General features: G+C 40.7%; 1 protein-coding gene across 17 annotated transcripts in view; it reads left to right on the forward strand.

Annotated features, from left to right (window-relative positions):
• Positions 1 to 25159, forward strand: part of MYOM2 (myomesin 2) — a 228002-nt gene that overhangs the window by 32969 nt on the left and 169874 nt on the right. For 16 of the 17 annotated variants that reach the window (XR_006174115.2, XR_010600067.1, XR_010600068.1 and 13 more), the window contains exons 11-19: positions 2916 to 3057; positions 4081 to 4280; positions 5560 to 5613; positions 10441 to 10568; positions 17097 to 17280; positions 19490 to 19664; positions 20101 to 20222; positions 21542 to 21562; positions 23084 to 23271. Coding sequence is in view for 7 of the 17 variants with exons in the window: in XM_065590163.1 (XP_065446235.1) it covers positions 2916 to 3057; positions 4081 to 4280; positions 5560 to 5613; positions 10441 to 10568; positions 17097 to 17280; positions 19490 to 19664; positions 20101 to 20222; positions 21542 to 21562; positions 23084 to 23271 (1214 nt within the window). In the remaining 10 variants the exon portion in view is untranslated. The remainder of the gene's footprint in view (positions 1 to 2915; positions 3058 to 4080; positions 4281 to 5559; positions 5614 to 10440; positions 10569 to 17096; positions 17281 to 19489; positions 19665 to 20100; positions 20223 to 21541; positions 21563 to 23083; positions 23272 to 25159) is intronic. The other variant, XM_008163733.4, reaches the window with a different exon arrangement.

Here is a 25159-nt window from a genome sequence, read left to right on the forward strand (position 1 = left end):
TGTAGCCAAGGCCTGACTGGTGCTCTACAGCGTAACAGGGCGCTGTCTGCTCCTGCCTCCTAGCACCTCAGGAACTTGCTCAGACTCCATGGTTGTGTACCCACACCATGCCATTTGTTTACATTTCCTCCACCAACACCTTTACAGTCCCATGCAGCAATGCTATTTACAGTGTCCTCCATGCTTTTGGGACTTTCAGGACTCCAGAGGAGCAGAGGTCTCCTTTTTATGAGGTCTCTGCCTCAGCTAGGCCTGATCCTCTCTCCCCCTTCCTTCCTATGCCTTTCTTATCAGTCTCCAGCTGATGGGCTAATTGGCTCTTTAGCTCACCCACCCCTCACACCTGATTAGATAATTAACTTCAATTGCATCAGTCTGCCTTTTCTGGGGGAACTAACTGGTGTAGAATGATCAGCGTGTAGGCTCACTGGTTAACTCCCTACACTCTTGCATCTGAAGAAGTGAGGTTCTGACCCACGAAAGCTTATGCTCCCAGTACTTCTGTTAGTCTCAAAGGTGCCACAGGACCCTCTGTTGCTTTTTACAGATTCAGACTAACACGGCTACCCCTCTGATCCCTACACTCTGTCACATAGAGCCTTGAACGTGCTTGCACCCAACCCCTTCTCTTTGTGCTGGCTTTTGCTACTGGGCTCACTAGGCAGGAGCAGGCCATTTACATTCTCAAGTTCAGGGACTGGTTATGCCTGACCCTTGCACAGAGGGTGGCTAGGAGGGGGAAGAAAGATTCTATGTACCCTCCCTTCAGTGTACCAGAGCCAATCACAGCCTAATACTTTGTTTAACACTTGGGGAAGAGAGGGAAAACGTTGGCTTGCCAAAGGAATGTGTTTTTCACAAGAGACATAGATGAAAAGGAGAGGAATACATTAAAATAGAATACAGGTCAGAGTTTACCCTCACATTTGCATTCACAACTCCCACTGATTCAGCTTGAGCTCCCACATGCATCTGTGGGCAGAGCATGGCTCTACATTTCTTTTGTTTTTAAAAATGAGTATGTTTCTGTCTGTGCAGTTCTTTAATTCTGATCCTCAGCAATTGTAAATTGGTGCAGCTCCACCGAAGTCAAGGGAGCTATGCAGATATACTCCCACTGAGGATCTGGCCTGTTCTGTTTACAAGTGTAGCAGCATGTGCATGTGGTCTTCCTCACAAAGATTTTGTCCAGACAGTTCCATTTGTGTGGGTGGGTGGGTGGGTGGATACGGGTGGTGGCCGGCTGTCCATTATTTCCTGTGTGGCTAGCGCACAAACTGCATTAGCTCTATGGCTACACTGCATTTTAACACCCCGCCCCCCACCGCCACGGCAGCGAGTCTCAGAGCCTGACTCTACAGACTCAGGGTCTCACTACAGCACTAAAAACAGCTGTGTAGACATTCGGGCTCAGACTCTGAGGCCAAGGAGTGGGTGTGTTTTAGAGACCAAGCTCCAGCCTGTGCCTGAATATTCACAGAGGTGTTTTTAATGCTATAGCATGACCCATGCAAGCCTGAGTCTGTAGACCCAGTCTCTGAGACTCGCCCCCCTGGGTTTTAAAATGTAGTATAGATGTATCATCTGTTCCTGTCAGCCACACTCCCTGCTCTCGCTGGAGCCAGGCTACTAGGGCTTCCTTGTTCCTAGTCCACTCCCTTGGAAGGAGAATCCCACTTCAAAGGGGGAAAGATCATGAAAAACATATTAACTTTCTTGGGGAATCTCCATTGTGCAGGTAGGTGAATAATAAACATATCCTTTCCACACCTACACTTTGACCCCTTCCCACTCACAGGTCCCTGGATTTGTGGAGAGCCCTCCATGAGATCCATACCAAGGGGAGACAAACTTCCAAGGTGGTACCTGACCTCTCTTTTCATGTGGGCTGTGATCTGAAGGTAGAGGGTAACCTCTTGTGTATATAACATAAGGGTTCAATCAGGCCCATAGTTCTGAAATTTCAAAGGGTGGGATCATACTGGGGCCTGGTCTTGGAATCTACCTCTCAACACCATTGTCATTGCAATAGGGTGGCAAGTTGTGGACAGAGATACAGGACTTCTCTGAGTCACCCTAAACTCAGGTGCTAGAATCCTGCATAAAGATACAGCATAAATACTTCAGCAGGTGGATGTTTCTTGAGGTGCAGTATGTCTCTGAGAATATGCAGAGAAAGCCTTAGGAACAGTCAAGACTTGGGAAGAAGCTTCGATTGAGGTTTCTGTTGAGTAGTTGTTGTTTCTGTCAACAATAGAGACAAAGCCAGGAAAGAGGAAGTTTGGAATTTATCCAATATGTGTATACGCCTTTCCTAGCAGGGTGAAAACTCCACCTGTTAACAGGCTTCCTTAGGAATTGTGGGCGCTCAACACTTCTTAGGATCAGGCCACATATAGGTGTCTCAGCTAAGAAACATTAATTACTCATCAGTGTCTGTATCTCAAGATTTGAATTAGGAAGTAACCTTAGAAATGTAGCAAACGCTCACACACCAAGTAGCCTTAGGAAATGTCTTTTTCCTGACCACGTGATCTTCAGTGAGTGCCTCTCTCTGACCAAGGAGTGACTGAAATCCATCTTTCTGAGGGGTGAGATTTTCAGAAGCACAAAGGGAAGTTAGTTGTTCAACTCCTATTGAAAGTTAGTGAGAATTTGGTGCCTAATTTCTACCCTCCAAAATTTGCACCCAGGTTTCTAAACCTATAGATAGACCTCCCTGGGCTTGCTTCACCACTGTGTTACTCCAATGTAACCTCATGGAAATCACTGGAGTCTCACTGGCATAAAACAGGAGTAGTAGATGGATTGGGCAATCTGTGCAATTCATCTTTGTTGTGCTATAGCAACGAAGTCTCTCTCCAAACCTGAGGAGTATTGTAGCAAACTCTGATTTGATTTTTTTTCTGATCTAGATGCTGACGCATTAATTGCTGGGGCACCCGGGGCACCAATGGATGTTAAATGCTATGATGCTAACAGAGATTATGTCATTGTAACCTGGAAACCACCCAATACAGCAAGTGAGAGTCCAGTCATAGGATATTTTGTTGACAGGTGTGTGTGCGTGTACATTTGTGGATTTGTTTTTTGTGTATCAAACTGTATGTACTGAAAAAAGTCACTATTTTTATGCCCTGCACCCCAATACTGAGTCTATTTGGGGCCACTATAGTTTCTGGAACAAGTTAGGGCTGTTCTAATTTGCACCCTGATGGAGCAGCCTTCAAGGGGTTGTTCCAGTTGCTGGGGGGCATTGAGTGAAGCAGTGCTCCAGCCATGCCCCCTTCTCCTTCATGTTATCTTAAACTGGTGCTTGTGTACTCCAGACAGTAATTCATCCAAACCAGGGGACTACTCAACTGGAAGTTTAAGCCAATGCGATAGCCCTTTTGCTCCTGAAATCTGCTCTAAATTATGTTGGAGGTCATGCACAGGACAGGCAGGTCAGGATTAGGGGAATCCAAGGCCATCTTTGCACTCCTCCTGACCTGCAATGAGTGCTCCTCAGCTGTAGTCAAAGCCCAGCATCTCATCCTTCATATTTAAAATGAGCAATGTACTATACACACAAATATTACTGCTATAATTTCAGTATATATAGTATTCTATATTAAAAATAACAATTTACCCACTGTTGCTACATTGTTGTATCTGATACACTGTAGTTATGTCCTATCTCCCAGACTTCTGGGAACTGTAGGTAAAAGTTGATTTTAAAATGGCATTCACTAGGGTGAAATTCACCACTCTGTTGAGGGCTCTACAATGTCTATGGACCATTTAAGTTCCATTTAAACACTCAAAAAAAAGGCTTTACATGGTGCATAGACCATGGGTGAATTTCACCCATTATGTGTATAATCTAGTGTACTATTTCTTTTGATATAACACAACTAATTTTCTCTCAGTAATAAAGTATTATGGGCCATATACCCAGCTGGCATCAATTGGGGTTGCTCCATGGAAGTCAATGGAGCTACACCGATTTAAATCAGCCGTGGATCTGATTAATAGACACAATACTAATTGCACATGCTCATTTTGGCATGATAAATGATCTCCTTTTCTTACTCCTAGATGTGAAGTGGGTACTGAAAACTGGGTCCAGTGCAATGATGCTCCACTAAAAATCTGCAAATACCCTGTAACTGGACTGTTTGAGGGACGGTCTTACATATTCCGTGTGAGAGCAGTGAACAAGTCGGGTATTAGCAGGCCGTCTAGAGTTTCTGAAGCAGTTGCAGCTCTTGATCCTGTTGACTTAGACAGATTACAAAGTAGGTAATGCAACAACTAAAAAGCTGTTCCACATTTACACTGTAATTTTTGAAAGAAAGGTTTTGTTTTCTGCTTTATTTGGTGGGTAACCAAATGGGCAGTGCCAACCTCTTCATTTTGGATCTGCTTTTCAGCTTCCATTCTTTTCCAGAGCTCCTCCACTTGCTAATTATAATGAAGGCACTCCCTCTGTGACAGCAAGGTCCACACTGGCAACTTGCCAAGAGCCCAAGGGTGCCCATTCATTTACATATAGTTGCACAATTTTTAAATGTAAAAGAAATGCTTAAAGTCGTAACAAGTAACATTTTCAAAAGCACATAAAGGCCAGATTTTGAAAGATATTTAGATATTGTTCTGCTTTGTGTTGCAACACATTAGGGCCAGGTTTTGGAAGGTATTTAGGTGCCTAAATAGCTTTCAAAATCTGGCCCTATGTCTCATTTTCAAAGGTGCTGTGGAGCAATGCCTAAATACCTTTAAAAATCAGGACTAAAGTCACTTTTGAAAATATTACTCTATATGTCTGTGTTAGCTGAATGGAATTTGCTTGTCATTTGAATTCACTAGCAGTAAAATCCTACAGTCTATCCTCTATTTTTTCACATCCAGTTGTTACAGGCAGAGGCCAGCCATTGACTGCATATTGCTCTTCTATCACACGCTGGGCACTCCTTATATTCTGGTCTGTAAGGGAACACTATCAGTGCTGCTCAAGTTATAGGCCATAGTACCTGCTGGAGAGCAGTTAGATTAACATTCACTTTGACTGAAATTTAACACTATGCAAAGGGTCAGCACAATGGCTATGGATTTGTGACACCCTACTTAAGCTCTGTTTTGTGCTGGCCTTCTGTCCAGGGGTGAATTTCACCCACTATGAAGACCAAAAGTTCACTTGTTCCTTGTAGCATGTTGTCCTCAGTTAGCTTACTCACACACATTCATGTCCAGTCCTCAAAAGTCCAGTTGATAACACACATTGCCACTGTGCCACAGCACCAATTCCATCAATTAAGAATATGATTCTTGGTTTTCAGTTAATCTTTAAATGGTCTCTTATTGTTTGTGAGTGAGCACTAGTCAGTGTGAATAAAGGTGGCAGAATCAGTGTGTAACAATGAATGAGAATCCATATGTACAAAGCTGTAATACCACAGTTGACATAGCAGACACTACACAAGTGTTTATCAGCACTGATAAAAGATAGTCTTCAAAATCTGTAACTACACTTTATTGCATAGAGAACTAACTGTAAATGAATGTTTTGGTCTACAGCTGTTCATCTGGATGGAGGCAGAGACATTGTAATATATCAGGATGACCTTGAAGGTATGTAGCTCTACCATGATTTCATTTCATCTGTTTATATCCAAGGAATTTAAGATTATAATTAGAAACATGAGGTCTTGAAAAAAAAATCCACCTAGTGAGCCAACTCTTAATAAAATTAAATACATGCAGATATTCAGGTCTGCAAGCCCAAGATAACATCAACACAGGCAAAAGTCTGAGGGGTGGGATAGATTCATGCTTTTGATTGTGCCATTTTCATTATGCATTTCTCCTTTCTTTCAGTAGTCACAATCTGAGATTAAACAGCTGAATCTTGTGTTTGATTATTGCCAATTTATTTCTCATCCTTATCTATGAGCCTAGTGTGGCTTTTTGGTCAAAATTTGAAGGTCTGGTAAACATTGTGTTTGCCATTTTTAATGGAAGTACATTAAATCCATCTTTATTCAAAGATATACTTTTCCTGAGAAGTGCTAAGTGTTTGCCACAGCCAATGATGTCTGTAAGAGTTAGAGATTCTCAGTAATTCTCAGGATGAGGTCCTAGATGCCTTCTACCTGCAATTTTGTTCTTGTAGAGTATTTGTGCTGCTTACTTTGCCTAGCAAGATACAAATGTTAACTAGGATAGCTGAATACTGTTGAAGATAAAAGGGTCTGATTAACCACTCTCACATTAGTATAAAAGTGGTGCAACTGCACTGATAGTGTGACATAGTGGAGTTTATACCCATGTAAAACTGATGTAATGGAATGGAGAAGCTGGCTAAGAGATTTGAGATACCTTTGTTTGTAGGCATTCTGAACTGCACAATGGAAAATTTCAAGGTTCTTGATTCGGACAATGTTTGTTACTAATGAAATGACAGTGTTACTAGACTGTCAAATGGTTAAAAAATAATCGCAAATAATAGCAATTTTAATTGCACTGTTAATAGAATACTAATTTAAATTTATTATAAATATTTTTGAATTTTTTTTTTACATTTTCAATAGGACTCTTGATTAATCGCAGTTAACTCATGGGATTAACTAAAAAAATTAATCGTGATTAATTGCAGTTTTAATCGCACTGTTAAACAATAGAATCCCAATTGAAATTTATTAAATATTTTTTGATGTTTTTCTACATTTTCAAATATATTGATTTCAATTACAACACAGAATACAAAATGTACAGTGCTCACTTTATATTTATTTTTATTACAAATATTTGCACTGTAAAAAACAAAAGAAACAGTATTTTTCAATTCATCTCATACAAGTACTGTAGTGCAATCACTTTATCATGAAAGTTGAACTTACAAATGTAGAATTATGTACAAAAAAACCTGCATTCAAAAATTTAAAAAATGTAAAACTTTAGAGCCTACAAGTCCACTCAGTCCTACTTCTTGTTCAGCCAACCACTACGACAAACACATTTCTTTACATTTACGGGAGATAATGCTGCCTGCTTCTTATTTACAATGTCATCTGAAAGTGAGAACAGGCATTTGCATGGCACTTTTGTAGCCAGCATTGCCAGTATTTACATGCCAGATATGCTAAACATTCATATGCCCCTTCATGCTTTGGCCACCATTCCAGAGGATGCTTCCATGCTGATGATGCTCATTAAAAGAATAATGCGTTAATTAAATTTGTGACTGAACTCTTTGGGGAGAGTTATATGCCTCCTGCTCTGTTTTACCTGCATTCTGCCATATATTTCATGTTATAGCAGTCTTGGATGATGACCCAGCGCATGTTGTTCATTTTAAGAAAACTTTCACTGCAGATTTGACAAAACCAATGTGAGATTTTTAAGGATAGAAACAACATTCTACTCAAGGTTTAAGAATCTGAAGTGCCTTCCAAAATCCGAGAGGGACGAGGTGTGGAGCATGCTTTCAAATGTCTTAAAAAGCGACACGCTGATGCAGAAACTACAGAACCCAAACCACCAAAAAAGAAAATGAATCTTCTGCTGGTGGCATATGACTTAGATGATGAAAATGAACATGCATTGGTCCGCACTATTTTGAATAGTTACTGAGCAGAAGCATGGACATATGTCCTCTGGAATGGTGGTTGAAGCATGAAGGGACATATGAATCTTTAGTGCATGTGGCACATAAATATCTTGTAACGCGAGCTATGACAGTGCCATGCGAACGCCTGTTCTCACTTTCAGGTGACATTGTAAACAAGAAGTTGGCAGCATTATTGCCTGCAAATGTAATCAAACTTGTTTGTCTGAGCAATTGGCTGAACAAGAAGTAGGACTGATTGGACTTGTAGGCTCTAAAGTTTTACATTTTTTAAATTTTTGAATGCAGGTTTTTTTGTACATAATTCTACATTTGTAAGTTCAACTTTCATGATAAAGTGATTGCACTACAGTACTTGTAATAGGGGAATGGAAAAATACTATTTCTTTTGTTTTTTACAGTGCAAATATTTGTAATAAAAATAAATATAAAGTGAGCACTGTACATTTTGTATTCTGTGTTGTAATTGAAATCAATATATTTGAAAATGTAGAAAAAGATCCAAAAATATTTATAATAAATTTAAATTGGTATTCTATTATTAACAGTACGATTAAACTGATTAATTGCGACTATTTTTTTAATCTAGTTAATTTGTTTTATGTTAATCGCTTGAGTTAACTGCGATTAATTTACAGCCATAGCTGTTACACAAGATCACGTAATCAGAGGGCTCTCCTCACTTATACTGGTTTTACGCTGGTGCAACTCCAGTGACTTCAATTTACATCTATGTGAGAAGTGAATCAGGCCCAGGGCTTTGTATTTTGAATTTTGCAGGCATCAGCAAGAGTATTTAGATTTCTAAATACCTGACTTGTGGATACTAGCCAGGAATATAGATATCTGAATGCTATTAATTATAAACCTAATTACTTAAATCTGTAAAATTGGAGGCTAGCTTTAAAAATGTTGGCTCCTTAGATCACATAATTTATCTCCCTACCAGTGTCGGATGATCTTGCAATCTGTAAGGAGAGGTTGTTACATTACATATGATGTCAGCTTTGGAATTCTAAGGGGTGAATATTTACCACACACTGTGGGGATTTAGCTATGTGAATTCTACTGATGTTCACGGGAGCCTCTTGGCTCAATCCTGATTCATTCTGCTGAAAATAGATATTTTAGAGCTTAAAATAATTTTATTTACGATACTTCAGCATGTGTTTTAAGCTCAACAGATCAAAGTGTTTATCCAAAGAATGCAAGTCACATTTGCAGAGGATCAAACAAATAAAAATACATTATGAACGACAATAAATGATGTCAATTGTTGGATGCAAACTTCAAAGCTTCTGATTTTGATTGGGGAAAAAAGTATCATAAAAGATAAAATAGCTTCAACTACATAGCAGGCTGGCTCACAGATCTAGCGACATTGCTTAGAATCACCTAAAGATTCATTTTCATGATTAATATTGTTATCTGGAAGAGATGTTTTCTCTTTTTTTAAATTTCAAATTCTAAGCATTTATCTGTGCACTGTGCTTGCATTTAGAAAAAGAAAATGACATAATTACCTTAAAAATCACAAACAAAAGCCACAGCACACTGCACGTTTTAAGCCAGGAGAACAGGATGTGCATGGATGTCTGTTGAATTACCATTTCTGAACTTTTTGCCTGTTGACATCATATTCAGAGCCAAACAAATATGATTGAAGGTGACGTTGATAGGCCTTGATCTTGCTCCTCATTACACCAGTGTGTAACTCCATTGAGACAGATCCTAGCCCGTTTGTATCTCTACAGTGACACAGAGTGGCCCTAAAGCTGCCCTAACTGGGCAATTCAGGATTTCCTCAGGTTGGCACTGAGCTATACTGGCTCTATGCCACTATCCTTGCAGCCCTTGGTGTGGCAATAGAAAAGGGTGAGGCTAGACCACTGCTGCACTCCAATTGATCCCCAGAAGGCATAATGGCCTGTGAAGGTAGGAACAAGGTGGCTGTTCAATGCATTTGCACTCCTCTGATCCTGAGCCTGTATGGCTGCTCTAAATTATATTGACTAGTCATGTCACCCATATGTAGGAGATATCATGAATACTTTTGTTCCTGCCCACTTTACACGAAGTTCCTTTTGTGTTTAAATGCTCCAGTCTTTTGAGTGAATTCTCCTTCTAGTTCTGTTTTCTGTAGTAACTCTTGGACTCATCAGTTTGATCAAACATCTCTTTTATATGCATATAGTGAGTAGGTTTTGCCAAGGCATTTGGCACAGCAGATTAAAGTACAGGTCTGTCGCATCTTATGCGCATTTAACATGTGCGATTTCAACTTTACGTGGTCGGCAAAAACAAAAACAAAAAACAACAACAAAAAAGAGAAAAACAACAGTTTTAATACTATACCTATAGTGTGGGTGATTTCGCCCGCCATTGAACTCAATGGGGTTTTGGCTATACGCAGTTTTCGCTTTATGCGCTAACCACAGAACGGAACCCCCGTGTAAGATGAGACAGACCTGTAATTCAAATGTGATCAAGGAAAAATCATGAGACAAATGAAAAGTTTCTATCTATGTGCTATTGAATATTTTACTTTGGTTGTGAAAATAAATACCCCACTTGTAATTCGCATGCTTAGTGCCTCAAAATAGAAATGACGCAAACTATTAAACTGTAAAGCTGATACTATAGCCCTTAATAGACTTGATTCAGAGTCGCAGCCGTGTTAGTCTGTATCAAATAAATTTGTTAGTCTCTAAGGTGCCACAAGTACTCCTGTTCTTTTAATAGACTTGAGTTTGGAAAGATGAGCTGTAGCATAAATGCTGACCTGGGGTTAATCTGTGGTTTAACACTGACTAAGTTTATTACTCCTCCAGGCGATGTTCAGATTCCAGGACCTCCCACCAATGTACATGCTTCAGAAACCAGCAAAACATATGTTGTACTCAGCTGGGAGCCACCTGTTCCCCGTGGCAAAGAGCCATTAATGTATTTCATTGAGAAGGTACTGTATAGTTGCATTGAGCTGCAAGCCATGTACAATTTAATTCAAATCATTTTCGGAGCCGCAAAATGAACAATAAAACTAGCACTCACTGAGGTCTCGCAGGACTTGACGGTGGGTCTTTAGAGAAGGCATTGACAATAGAATATGTTGTTATGTGATCTAATGGGTCTTGAAGTTCAAGAGCCATAAAAAATTGCCTCTGTGCTATTTTGTTACTGCTATGAAAAATGAGAACAAAACTACGATGTACTGTAGCAATTTAATAGAGAGCAGCACCTTACCCTTCTCCTCCCTCAAGGCACTGGCATTTTGCAATCTGCCCTTATTAAGGGGCAACACATAGTTTCCCTTCCCCAGCAGCAGAGCAGAGATTGAATTGTGGCTCACAGTTTGGTCCCTGGTTCTCCTTTTCTCCATAGAGGAAATAAGCTGTGCCAGCCCCTTTCCTGGTGCAATTTACTTCCCCCTCTGCAGTGGCTGAACTGTGCTAGCCTGTACACTGAAGTGGGAGAGGAGCCAAAGCTCCACCCATTCCCCATTCCTGCATGCTCACTCCCTGTCCACCAGAGCAGGAGGAGGTTTTGCTACCTGGTGGTGGTTGCTCTCCTTCCTGCTCTGTTATCCATGATACAGACAGCCTGTGCTGGTAAGCAAAGGAAAATCACCCCCAACATCTGCTGCTTCTGCTCCTGTTGTCTCACTGTGAAGCATCTCAGGTGGAAATCCCATGACCAGGTTGTCTTCCTCCACTACAAATTCAGTCTCTCCTCCTTCAGTTCTGCCATCTTCCTAATGAAACAGCTCTCCTTCTCAAACTTTAACTGAATCTAATGTCAAAAATCCTAGCCATAGTTCACCACCTTTGCCTCACTCCCCACACCCTGTCCTCCTCCTGATTCCACTTCTGTCTCCACAGAGGATCTCATTGGTGAAAACGGAGAAAACAATATGTGACCTACCTTCCCTTCGCCTCCAACTCTCGCCTCCCTCTTCCCTGTCATTGGCACATAAGTTTCTCATATGCTGTCCTCCCCTAACTCCTCCACTTGCTCCAGTGACCCCATCCCAACCCATTTCCTGATATCCCTTGTGCCCACTCTCATCCCTTGTTTTACTCAACCCGTTAACTTTTCACTCTGCTCTGGCTTTTTCTCTTCATGATGCATGCATGCATGCTTTGGTATCTCACATTTAAAAACAAATGCCCACACTCTTGACCCCACTTGCCTCTCCAACTACCACCCCATCTCTCTTCTCTCTTTCATCTGTAAACTCAGTGAACATGCTGTTTACAATCACTGTCTGGAGTGTCTCTTCTCCAATTATATGCTAGACCCTGTCCAATCTGGATTTTGTCCCTTGGACTCCATTGAAATGATCCTCCCCAAAGTCTCTACTGACCTCTTCCTAGATAAAGCTCAGAACCAGGACTCCATCCTCATCCTTCTTGACCTGCCGGCTGCCTTCAACATCATCAACCATGCTCTTCTTCTTGAAATCTTCTCCTCCTTTGGCTTCTGTGACTCTGTCCTTTCCTGATTCTCTTCCTACCTCTCTAATCAGTCCTTTAACATCTCCTTTGGAGGATCCTCCTCATTCCCATCTAATTTTCTGTGGAGTTCCACAGGAATCTGTCCTTGGTCCCCTTATCTTCTTCCTCTACACCTTATATCTGGGTAATCCCATCCACAAACACAGTTTCAGATATCATCTCTATGTTGTCAACTCTTAAATTTACCTCTCTACTCCAGACCTGTCTCTTTTTGTCCAAACTAAAATCTCAGCCTGACATCTCCTTGTGGATGTCTAGCCACCAGCTCAAACTCAACATGGATACAGCAGAACTCTGAATCTTCTGTTCCATGCTGTCCCTGCTACCTCCTTTCTCAATCACTGTGGACCATACCACCATCCTGCCTGTCACTCAAGCCTGTAACCAAAGCATCATCTTCAACTTTGAGCTCTTTAGGTCAGTGGTTCTCAACATGTGGTCTGCAGACCCTTAGGGATACACCACTATAATGAAGGGGGTCTGGAAACTGATTGGTCCCTCCTGGAGGTGATGCGTGGGGGGTGGGGAGGGAAGCATGCAGTCACATGACCCACCCCCAAATTTCTGCCTTCTGAGGGGACCCATCCAGAGGGGATGTCATTGACTCTGCCCCACAGGGCACTGGGGGTGGGCAAGGCCTTGGGCCACCTCTTGCCAGAATGCCCAGCAGTGAAGAGGCAGTGGCTCTCCCAGCAGCCACACTCACTGCATGTCCAGGCAGAGCAGGGAGAGGGGAAGCAGCAGGATGGCTGAGGACCCCTTCCCCTGCTACATGGGGCTGCTTCTCCTTTTCTGATGCTCAAGCCCACTGAGATGAGTCAGGGGTGGAGGTGGTGCTCTCTCCCTGAGCCCCACCATGCAGGGCTGGCCCAGCCCTGCCCCAGAATGTTCCTCTGCAGTGATCTCTGGTCCCTCCCCTGCAGCTGCAGCTATCAGATCCCTCCCACCCCAGCCTGCTAGGTAAGCAGAGCTGGCAAACACCCCTTGCAGGGCCTCAGAGCCTGGCTGGGAGGGGTGACAGGACCAGAGGAGTGGGAGAGGCCCACAGGGAGGCACTGACTGACAGACTGGAGCTGAATTCTGGACTTGTGTCAGCCGCCCTGCCACCATGACAGGGAGTGCAACACTGTTCCTCACCTTGAGTGTGAGGCTGCAGGTACCCCCTCCAACACCCTCCAGGTATCTCCTCCCTGTAAACACACACTCCTCCAGCATCCTCCCAGTACACAGACACCCCTCCAACACCCCCCAGATATCCCCATATATCACCTAGCAATGTTGTAATTTATTATTAGTATCTGGTAAGTTGTCAATATTTTAATTAGTGGTGTTTTTTGTTGATCTGTTAAAATAATAATAATTTCTCTACAGCAGTATTTGTGATAACTATTAAAGTAACATGAAAGAAACAAATTGTGAACAACAAAATAATGAGAGGAGAGTTGGGGGGTCCACAGGTTTGTCTATTTAAGTGTAGGTGTCCCTGGGTAAAAAATGGTTGAGAACCTCTGCTCTAGGTCATCACATCCAGTCTGTCTAAATCGTGCAGATGTTTCTGCATAATAGCTCTAAGATACGGCCTTTGCTGTCCATCCACACTGCTAAAACTCTCATCCAAGGTCAAGGTCTCATCTTGAATCTCAATTTACTACAATATCTTTTTCCTCTGGCCTTGAAAAATGCTATCTTGCCCTGCTTATAGCCCATTCAGAATACTGACGCAAAGATCATTTTTTGAGACCATTGCTTTGACCACGTTATGCCTCTGTATCCATCTCTCCACTGGCTCCTCCTTCTCTATTGCATCAAACATAAGATGCTTGTCTTCATTTGCAATGCCCTTCACACCCTATTTCCATCCTATCTATCATCTCTCATTTGCTATTGAGATGTCGACTCTCACCTTGGATTGACCCATCATGCCAGCTTTCATCACCCACTTGCTAAATAGTCAAACAAGCATCTTCATGCTTTCTCCCATGCTGTCCCTCATGCGTGGGAAAAGATCCCCATAAATAAAGCCCTGCAAATCCGTGGATCATTTTTGGGGATCAGATGTGGATACAAATTTTGTATCCGTGCAGGGCTCTATCCATTAATAGCTGCAAAACTAATTAATTATCCTCTTTCAAAACCCTACTTAAAACTCTCCTTTGCTGTGATGCCTACAAAAAACTTGATAATTTTTAGGCCACTGGTATTCTTATACCACTGCTTATTGTGCTGACCAATATTGTCTCTTTTTGTTTCAGTGTAATCTCCCATTAGTCTGTCCGAACACATCTGTTGTCTCTTGCCTTATACTTAGATTGTAAGCTATGCAAATTCAAATAATATGAAGTCATAACCCCTCTATTCTAGAGTGTACCCACAATCTCACTCTAAATGTCCATGTGGTAATATTCATATGCACAAGATTTACTGAATATGTTTTACAAGTACAGAAACAACATACATGAACAGACACTAGGCAATAGGACAAATGAACAATTCATTAAATACAAAACTTACTAAAGGAAAGCAAGACTGAGAACTAAAAAGCTAATAGAACAAGGGTTCTTTATGCAAATGAATGCCCAACCTGCAAATCCTTACTCATGTGAGTAGTTCTTTCTTATGTGAGTAATCCATTCATTGAAACAGGAATCTTTATCCTTTACATAGCATAGACATCTATTAGATTAGATATATAAACTTTAAAATTAATTTATCTTTAAAATTTAGAACAATCATCATAATCAACAGTGAAAAAGAATGTTTAAAGGTCTAACAAAACACAAAACCCAGGTGGGGTTCTCCCAAATGTATAACTATAGGGAAAAACAATACCTGCTACCCAAGTACACAAGAAATGCTGAGACAGATTAATTCCAGAGCAGAGTAACATTTAAAAAATTCAATAAAATATATCTGGATTTTAAATTATAACTAAGTATAAAATGGTACATTGATTTTTGTCTTGTCAGTCACATTGAAGCATGCACAATTAAATTCCTTCAAGTCCAGGCTCAATACTGACATATCAAATATGCAGCATAATAACATTCTTTCCATATTTTGCACCTTTTTATTAAAGAGAAAAAAGTTGTTTTTTTTCTATAGAGAACAATGTGCAAGTGCAGTATCCACTAAAGAGATTTAAAAATATGGATTTTGGGTATTTTATCTTTTTTATTATTCATTTGTGGTAGTGCCCATTTTATATAAGGTGCTTTTCAAACAGTCACGAAAGACTATCTAGCCTTCAAGGAGTGTACAATCTAAGTGGTTTTTCTTTTAAAATCTTCTGTTCATATAACCCCATGAAAAATTCACATTTATGCACCTGTCTTTGTGTGTCCTAAGGCGGTTTTACTCAAACTGCCTACTGGACAATTCAGTTTTCCTAAAGCCACTGAAATAATCTATGACTCAGTTTATTCTGGGTCAACAGTTTATTTTAAGAAATTAATGGCAAAAAGAGTTCTCGGAGTGCTTGCTTCCTGGAGCTTTGTCTGGGCTCTCTTCCATATGCAATAAAGACAGTAGTCGAGCTCATCACTGTTCAGGGCAACTGTACTTGTGTTTCTCCCCCTCCCCCCCAGATGGTCCACCAAGGGCACCTACTCTCAGTCTTCTGGCTCCCCAGCCATCCACCCCTCTGTTCAAAGACATGAATTTTTCCCTCTCCTGACCAGGATATTTCCTGGCTGCATAGGTCTCTGCTGACACTGAGAATTCCCCAGCCAAGTCAGAATGCCTAATCAGACCTGCTCTGCTTTTCTCTTCAGAGGCTATAAAAAGTGTAATCACCCACGGCTAAGTTACCACACAGCTCTTTCTAAGCACATTTATTCTTGAGGTAAAAGCATTACAGAGAAAACATTAAAAACTATATAAAAAAATGGACAGGCATGTTAATAAGCCTACCAAAGATCACCCCAAGTCCAACAAGAACTCTGGTCAGTGTCAGACCTTCAAACTCTTTCCTGTGGACAGAAGGTCCCGGCCATTTTCTAGATCAGAAAGAAGATCGCGAGTCAGTTTAAACTCCAGTTAATTGATCCAAAGTGTCATTTCTTTGTTTGCTGGACTCTAGAGAATCCAGTCTGAATCAGTATATGCAAGTCTTTCCAAGCTGTGGTGCCCCTTGGGAAGTGTTACAACCCGAATGAATTTGCCAAATCATGCTCCAGTGTTCTTAGTTCCTGGAGGATTGTGTTCTCTCTCCCCATACAATCCTGGGCCACAGTGATACATAAACTTAATATAGTAAGATCTAACTCAACTCAATAAGGTCTGTCCAGGGTATTGCAGGAAATTGCTGTCTCTGTCACAGAGCTCAGCTAATATTCTATTGAATTATTCAAAACTAGTTTGGTTATCTTGTGAAAGTCTAAAAACGCAGGGTATGGTTGTGACTTGATTCTATAGAGTGTGAAAAGGTGTGGTAGGGAGTAAGAAATCTACAGGTTCTGTATTGGGGCTACTTGCATTGCAGTTTAGCTCTGTGTGCTCAAGGGATTGTAGGGGCTGCACCTGAGATGCTATAGGTTTGCCCTTGCTGCCCCGTCTCCCCCAACCAACTTAGCTGCATGGCAATGCAGGGTTTATGTTGCATTCCATAAGATCTCACTACTTCCCACAGTGCAACAGGGGGCCCTAAGAGAAATTAAGTTTCTCTTTTAGGCACAGTGCCTCCCAATGCTCCCCCTGGGACTATGCACTCATGTTCTATCCCCTACTCTGGGCATGCAAATAGCACAATCTAGTCCTTAACTAAAAAACTCAGATACCATAGTGTTCTGCATAATATAAATGCTTAGATAGACCCAGACAGGCTGTCAGTCGGAACTCAAGTAACTGCGTGTATGAGTATGAGCCGTTCCAAAACTATTCTCTGTTTTAATTTCTTACACCAGATTCATGAACGTATCCAACATGCCCACTTCTTTAACAATTCTGAAGTAATCATCATCTTTATTTTTTGGTAGTCTGCGGTTGGCAGTGGAAGCTGGCAAAGGGTCAATGCCCAGGTTGCAGTGAGATCTCCTCGCTATGCAGTGTTTGATCTTGCAGAAGGAAAATCATATGTTTTCCGAGTCTTGTCAGCAAACAAGCATGGCATTAGCGATCCTTCTGAAACAACACCACCAATTCAAGCACAAGAGACCATTGGTAAGACGACATAGTAAATGCCACTGATACTTTAAAAAATGCAAATAAAGTATGCTTTTAAAAATTAAAGTGTGCATTATAATCAAATTGAATTGTATAAACAGCTGCATTTTTAAGAATTTCACAAGGAATCTAGGATGACCAACATGCCACGGTTTTGTAGCATTTGTGATTCTGCATAGCTATTTCATCTCCTTTTGCTGGGTAATGGAAGTGTTAAAATGTAAAACTAATTTCAGTTGGTTGTTCTTCAACAGTGCTTATTAATGTGAATTTTTACAAAAGTAGGACTAGATGTCCTGGCCAGACTCCAGCTTAGGTAATTATAGGCTACCTTAATTTCCCTGTAGTTTCAGTTAGATAAAATAGCCTTTCCTTCCCTTCCTAATAACCCTGTTGAGGATTGTTGCTGGTGCAGAATTCCAATTTTTCACAGATGGCTGCATTTCAGTGATAGTTGAAGATATATCTGCACACACAGCGGTTACTTTTCAACATTCACCTAAATTGTATACTTGGATCCCACATTTACACATGCAAATGGGAATTTAGGGGACCAGTTACCTACTTTGTGTTCAAAAGTGTGGTTGTATACTCAGTTTAACAGTGGTCACAAACAGGAAACACCAGTTGCCACATTATGGAACTCAGATATCACAGTATTTCAATATATTTACTAAAGAATAAGAAACAACTATATTATTTAATATGTATGGCACAATATAGTAAATGCTAATAGATACTGACTTATATCAAACAGGGTTTTAAAAATTCAGCTCACCATCTATAAGATAATTTGAGATCATTTGGGATGAAATAAAAATATTTTGTGTTTGTACTTCTATAGTAGCTTTGATTTATACCTACTTAATAAACATAAAATACTTAAATGGTTTCCCTGACATTATGGGGGCCTCGGGCACTGGTGCATCTCGGATCCTTTCTATTTTCTGCCTGTGGCACAAAATAGTCTAGTGTTCTATGAGCTGTAATACCATGGTCTAATTTTGATTATTGGGTCTATTGGTTGCTGGGTGGTGTTGGTGGCCTGTGATGTACAGGAGGTCAGTCTTGGTCCCTTCTGGCCTTAAACTCTGACTCTAAATCACAGAACACTCCCTTGAGGTAGGCAATAAAAATACTGGATTTATTTCCCCCAGCTCTAAAAATCATTCACACCTAGGAACTGCTGACCATGGCACAGTCACAGTTTGGGACAGGAAGTGAAAGATATAATTTCAATTGAAACTGCAAGAATATTTTAGGTAGGCAGAATTTAATTACCTGAGCTGGAATTTGTGGTTAACTTTCCTACAATTCAAGCTGCAGTACTGTGTAAATGTAAGGTATTGTTATGTTTAAATACTAACAGACCACAAATTGTGTCCATTTTCTTTCTTTAGTTTTGTGCTGCCTGCTACAGTTCTGGCTACAGTCACTTGATCCTCTTACTTATATAGCTTTGTGAGCTATTATTCACTGATGGGTGAAATTTACTCCTGTGCACAAGCTCCATGCACCACTTATGTCCCATATTTTGAGGCTATAAGTGGGAGTTCCTTGGTGCATAGACCTTGTGCAGACCTTCAGCACAGAGGTGAATTTCACCTCACTATAAAGATATTCAGGCCCCTGTTCAGGGTTTAAGTCTATCTATATTCAGGGAATCCATCCCCATTTAACTAAGTTCAGTTAAGCACTTGCTTAACTTCACGCATGTGCTTACCTGCTGTAGTGAATAGCAATGCTTTCCTAAATCAGGGCCTTATCAGTTGTTTCGAAAGTAGTTTTTCCTACTGTCTTTGACTTTTGTAGTATTTGTACTTTTGGAAGTTTCATTTGCTTCCGATAGGTTCAATAATACTATAGTGGGTGCATTTAAAAAAATTCTTCTGCTAGTATTCATTGTAAGGGCAAGTGTTCGTTCTCATACTGAGATACTCCTTCAAAGAGAAGAAACTTTAAGTGAGCCTACTTTATAAATGTAAGTAAAATCAATAAAGCACTGCAGTATGTAATAGGAATAGCCAGGCATATGAATTACTTACAATACAGGAGCCATGCCAATGTATCACATAACAAAATTAATAGAAAAAGTCACAGCTAGTCAGAAAGTAGACAATGCTGTATCTAGTTGAATTAGTCACTACTTGTTTATATAGCCATTACTATAAACATAGTGACCCTTTTTTATTTCTGTTTTGCATAGGTGTCCCATCTGCTCCTGGCCGTGTACTGGCAACAAGAAATACAAAAACATCAGTTGTAGTACAGTGGGACAAGCCAAAACACGAAGAAGATCTGTTTGGCTACTATATTGATACTTCTGTGGTGGGAACAAACCACTGGGAACCTTGCAATCATAAACCTATTAAATATAATAGGTACTGGTAATACCTCTGTGTATCCAGATATTTTGAAATCTATTGCATATTAATATACTGTACAGAGCTGGTTGGAAACTTTTTAACAAAACATTTTCTATGAAAAATGTATATTTTCTGGAAATGGAAGTTTTTATGGGAAATGTCCATCTTTGATGATTTTGGGGGGGGGGGGGGGGAGGGAAGAGGGAATTTTCACCAAGCAACCAAAAACTTGAAAGCTGAAAAAATTTCAGAGGGTTGAGCAAAAATTCTTCGTTTTCATTGACATTTTCCTGTGGATGAAAAAGGCATTTTCTCTAATAATATAGCCCTTCCTTTTATCAGAAATCTATGTCTATCTCACCCGTAGTAAGTGGCACAGAATATTAAATCATGTAACCTTAACAGATTATTTAAAGTGAAAAACAAATATTTGATGATTTTTTTAAATCAGGTTTGTGGTTCATGGTCTGACAACTGGAGAGAATTACATCTTTCGTGTGAAAGCTGCGAATGCTGTGGGAGTCAGCGAAAATTCTCAAGAATCTGAAGCTATAACAGTACAGGCAGCCCTCAGTAAGTGTGGTTCTGTGCAGCTCTGCTTTGCATTTCTTTTGTTGGTAAAAATTTTGATACCAACTAACTCCTATGGTCTCATTTAGAATAATAGTACCCTTTTCAGCCATTGAACATCTGTCTGTGTTAAAGTTTACTGTCATGCATTTGGCTACTATGCAGGGAAAAGACAGTGAACAGGAGGAAAATAAAGTTTTTTTTATAAAAAACATTTTAGAAACATAGGGCCAGATTCACCACTATTCCCGGACTGCTTTGTGTTGCTAAACTGGCCTTGACAGATTTCTAATGCTCATTTAGGGCAAATCAGCCTACTAGTCAATCTGGTCCACCAAGAAGAGTTTCAGGTACTACAAGGCTACACCCAACAGAAAATTGTTTGATTGCTGTAACAGCCAAAGCAAACACCTCTCATGTCTCTCACAAACAGCCTCGGATGCCTTCTAGTTGGTTATTATTTATGTGTTTATTTATTACCCTTACCAAACCACAATCACAGTCATATACAGCAAGTCTATTTACAGCTTTTCCTATTCCTCAACCTTTTCTCCCAAAAGAGAAAGAACTCTTATCCTCCTGAGATCATTCTTCTGAGCATTGCTAGCCTTTTCCTTTGGACTTCCTTTCGGTGCATTTAACTAGCCTCTCCACCAGGTGGGATAATTAGCTCCTTAGCTCATAAACCCCCAGTCTGCTTAGGCAATTAAGTACTCTCCTCCTCCATCAGGCCTTTCCTAGTAGAGCTAATGAATGCTTAAGTGATCAGAGTGCTGGATTGGCTACTGGCTGTCACAATTAGATCAGTAGGTTTGATGGAAACCCAGATTTCCTTTTTAATACAAAATATAGTTGGGAAGATCCACACCTTCCAGCATTCTGCAAGCAAAGCCTCAATCTAAGCAATCCATTTCTGCCCTTGGTTGCATATGCACAGCTCCATTGGCTTGAATAGGCATCGTACATGCTTACTGGAGGGCATAATGGCTCCTTGGGCCATAATGCACAAACACAGGTAAACTATAATCTCTCTTTCTAGTCTGCCTTTGATTCCCCAATTGCATTCTCAGCCTTGAGACTTGAATGAAAAGTAACAAAAATGTCCTGCACTTGGAAGATCAGTTTGATTTAAAAGTGTATTCTTTCAGTAAAAAAAAATTTCAATTAAATATTTGAACGTGTTCTCTTTTGAAATTGTAGAGGAAGGACAATCAACATCGCTTTCAGAAATAATCTTTTAAAAGATTTGCATATTAGAAGACTTTTTCTTAACCTTTGATATTTTATTATTGAAAAAAATCTATTCTATTTGATTGTTTTAGGAGGGAGTGTACCTCACATTGGTAGGTAGTCGGAAAGCATGCTTATGTTTGTTTACCTTTAGATTCTAATACACCTGCACTTTTTAACGTTGCAGCATCTTTTCTGAGACACCACTGCAGTCACTTAGTGAGTTGGAAGACATAAAAATAAAATAAAAATTACAGTTTTTTTGGAATTTGTCTTCACATTTGATTTGAAGTTGTTGGTTGCATGGGGGTGTATCATTTAACACTGCACAGTTTTATGGCCCAATCTTGCAAACCCATACACATGTGAGTAGTGCTTATCCACATTGGCAGTCATAATTGAGAACTTCATGGGAGCACTCACATAGTTGAAGTGACTGACGTGTGGGTTTGCAGGATAGAATCCTTATGGATTGAGGCTTTACATTGGTAAGAATTCACTGATGCTCACTACTATTTTACTTGAAGTGGTAATAGCAAGAAAGCTCAGGTCATTTAACAAAAGCCAGACCCACTCTGAGGTGCTGAGACATTTGTTGAGATATGTTTCACATGCTTTATTACAACTGGCTGTGAATGGTACTCTGGAGTTTCATCCATATTTGGAAAAGAACAATGCCTGTCTTTGCTGATTGCTGTCAGTACTTCATGCTGATCACAAATACAGCTCCAAAAGCAGAGACTATATTGGGCCTTGGGTAGATTTTTTTCTAGTCTTTTAAATGTGATGGGCCAAATAACTCAGCTAAAATGCCCTGGGGAGCTCAAGAGGAGGGAACCTAGCTAGCACTACTTATAGAACTACAGATCCAGGAAGAGGTACCTTTAGCGAAGGTTATGATCAAAGATGGCAAATGCAAGATAGTGCTGGGGGAGGTGCATGCTAGGCTTGTTGAATAGGTGTAACAAGCAGCACAGGAAAACAATCTCACAAACCCTCTTGCAGGCTCTGGAGAGATGCCTGCTCCTGGCTTTAGAAGGTATAATGCCTTTGGGGAAAACTCACCAAGAACATTATTCTTCCTGGTTCAATGTAGCTTAGGCTTGTGGTATCTTAACTGAGCTCACAGCAGTGCACATAGCAACCTCAGTTTGAAGTATATGCTAGAAGATTTCAGAATCCTTGGTTAGGAGGTATTTTCATTAACATCAACACTGCTGAAGACCCTTTAATGTTGAGTGAGACATCCTTGCACCTATTTGAACATTTCAGAGTATTAGGAATGTGTTGGTCCAGACAGCCTTCTGTTCCATTCCATTCCAGCCATTTTATAACTTGCATTGACAGCATTATTGCCAAGGAATGCAAAACCTGATAATATTGGGGCAGACATAGCAGCAAAAACTCTTTTGGCAAAGGGGCTCTTACTTGCTCTCTGTTATTCACCACTGACACGTCCAAGGTATTAGTCATCTCAAAGTGAATTTTTATTACGATCCTTACAGGCCATTGCCTAGATGCAGTAACCTGTAGCCATATGCTATAGAAGAGAAGAGGGGGGAAATTACCATATTTCTTCTAGCTGTTGTGTTTTGAATACTGTACTAATACTCAGTACGCTTATTTTCTTGTAGCCTGTCCATCACATCCTTATGGCCTCACACTCCTTAACTGTGATGGCCACTCAATGACTCTCGGGTGGAAACTGCCAAAGTTCAGTGGAGGATCACCAGTCCTTGGTTATTATATAGACAAGAGGGAGGCTCATCACCATAACTGGCATGAAGTCAATTCTTCCCCTGTTAAGGAGAGAATTTATACGGTTGGTATTATTATACTCTTGTTTGAAGGGACACTGCTAAAAATGGCTCAGTCCCCTCAACTGTGTGTTGTGGAGAGCAACAAAATGTGACAAACTTGAGAATTGGAGTGGAGAGGCATGCAGAGGGGAAAGGTAGCAATGCAATACAACCCACTGCCCCCTAGACCTAGAGAAGTATGGCTGGCTGGATGAGGGAGATTTGAGGAATAGGTTGGAAGCACGTTTCCTATTCAGGGCAGAGTAACTTGTGATCTAAAAAGGTGTCATACGTTATAGTGCATTGATAAGTGCAACCTCACTCCCCCACCAGGTCTTTAACATATGGCAGAAGGGCAGAAGCATGTCACTGAGCAGGCTACTATGCTGCCTGTAGTGTGGAAGGTCTGGAGGGAGAACCCAGATGGGCCAAGATCAAAGGGAACAGGCCTGTCCTTTCTGTGGATCTCTGCCCTCAACTAATCAGAAAAGCATGCTCCAGCCCTACCACTTTGCATCTGGTCCTGTTTCCAGTGCAGAGCAAACTCTGCGCTAGAGCAACAGAGGGTCATTATTGATTGATTGATTGATTGATGGTACTTCCCATAATGTATGAGGTGTTTCCCAAACAGAGAATAGTGCATGGCTCATGCCCCAAAGAAATTACAATCTGAAGACAAAGAGAGAGATTGGGTGGAAGGGATACAGCCATTTAGTAGTGAAGGTGGTGCTTCACCACATGTTTGGGTAATATAAGGTTAAATTATTACATTTTTATTTATTTTTCAAATTTTCTTTCATTTGAAACATCAAGGATTGGCTACAACTAGAGATAAGACACCTGATGGGGTGAGCCTGTGCTCTGAGATGGTACAGAGACTCATCTTTCTCAGATCCCTGGCTGGTGTCTTGGTCACATGCTCAGGGTCAACCTGCTTGCCAGATTTCAGGATGGGAGGGACCTTTCCACTGGGTCAGATTGGCAGGGACCTGGGGATGGAACGTTGCCTTTTTTGAGCATGGGGCATGGGTCACCTGCTAGGATCATCTAGGCATGCTTCATCTAATCAATTCCCTGCATTGGCAGGGGAGCCAAGCGTTGGTGGCTGCTCAGTCTCTCCTGTTCTCTGCCCGTGGCACACAAGCGTAGTTCCCTGAGGACTGAAATGCTTTAGTCTAACCCAAGATACTGGACTCCATATAAGGGTAACTGGGTGGAATGTAATACAGGAGGCCAGATTAGATGATCTAATGGTCCTTTCTGGCCTCGAACTCTATGAAACTATAACTTATTCCCAAATACTCCTCAAAATTATCAGTGTGAGCCATCTAATTTCCCCATAAGCCTCGCAGCAGGAGTGACTCTTTAGGAGAGATTTTAATGCAAAGGAGGCAATAGCCTTGCTGCTAAGCTCATGCCCGGGAGCCAGCATGGAAGACACAAAGATGTATGTGTGAGGGCTGACAACTGAAAGGAAAGGCAGGCATCACTGGCTGTGCTGCTGGAGCAGGGGACGTTGGGAAATGAAAGAAGGGCAAAGTTAGTCAGGGCATTATGTTTTTTTCTTCTATGCATTTGTAAACAAATAATGTAAATTAAGAAAAACAAATGAGTCTTTAATGAATTTGGTATCTAAGGTCACAGTCCTCCAAGTGACTGTGCTTGGATGTAGGAGTGTATCTGCATGCAGCCATTTGAAGGATCGACGCCTGAAATACTGATTGAAATAAAGGAAACAAAGCTTTTAGGCACATAACATATTTTATGATGTCTGGTAAGCATATGAGTCCCTCAGATACATAGTATTAGAACATAAATAGATAGAGAGAAACCAGGAAATCTATGGAGATTCATCATTTTCCTGAATTAAATAATTGTACCTTACTCCATAAATATTTTTTGCCCTTAATA

Source organism: Chrysemys picta, chromosome 3, assembly GCF_011386835.1.
Source record: "Chrysemys picta bellii isolate R12L10 chromosome 3, ASM1138683v2, whole genome shotgun sequence".
NCBI classification, from domain to species: domain Eukaryota; kingdom Metazoa; phylum Chordata; order Testudines; family Emydidae; genus Chrysemys; species Chrysemys picta.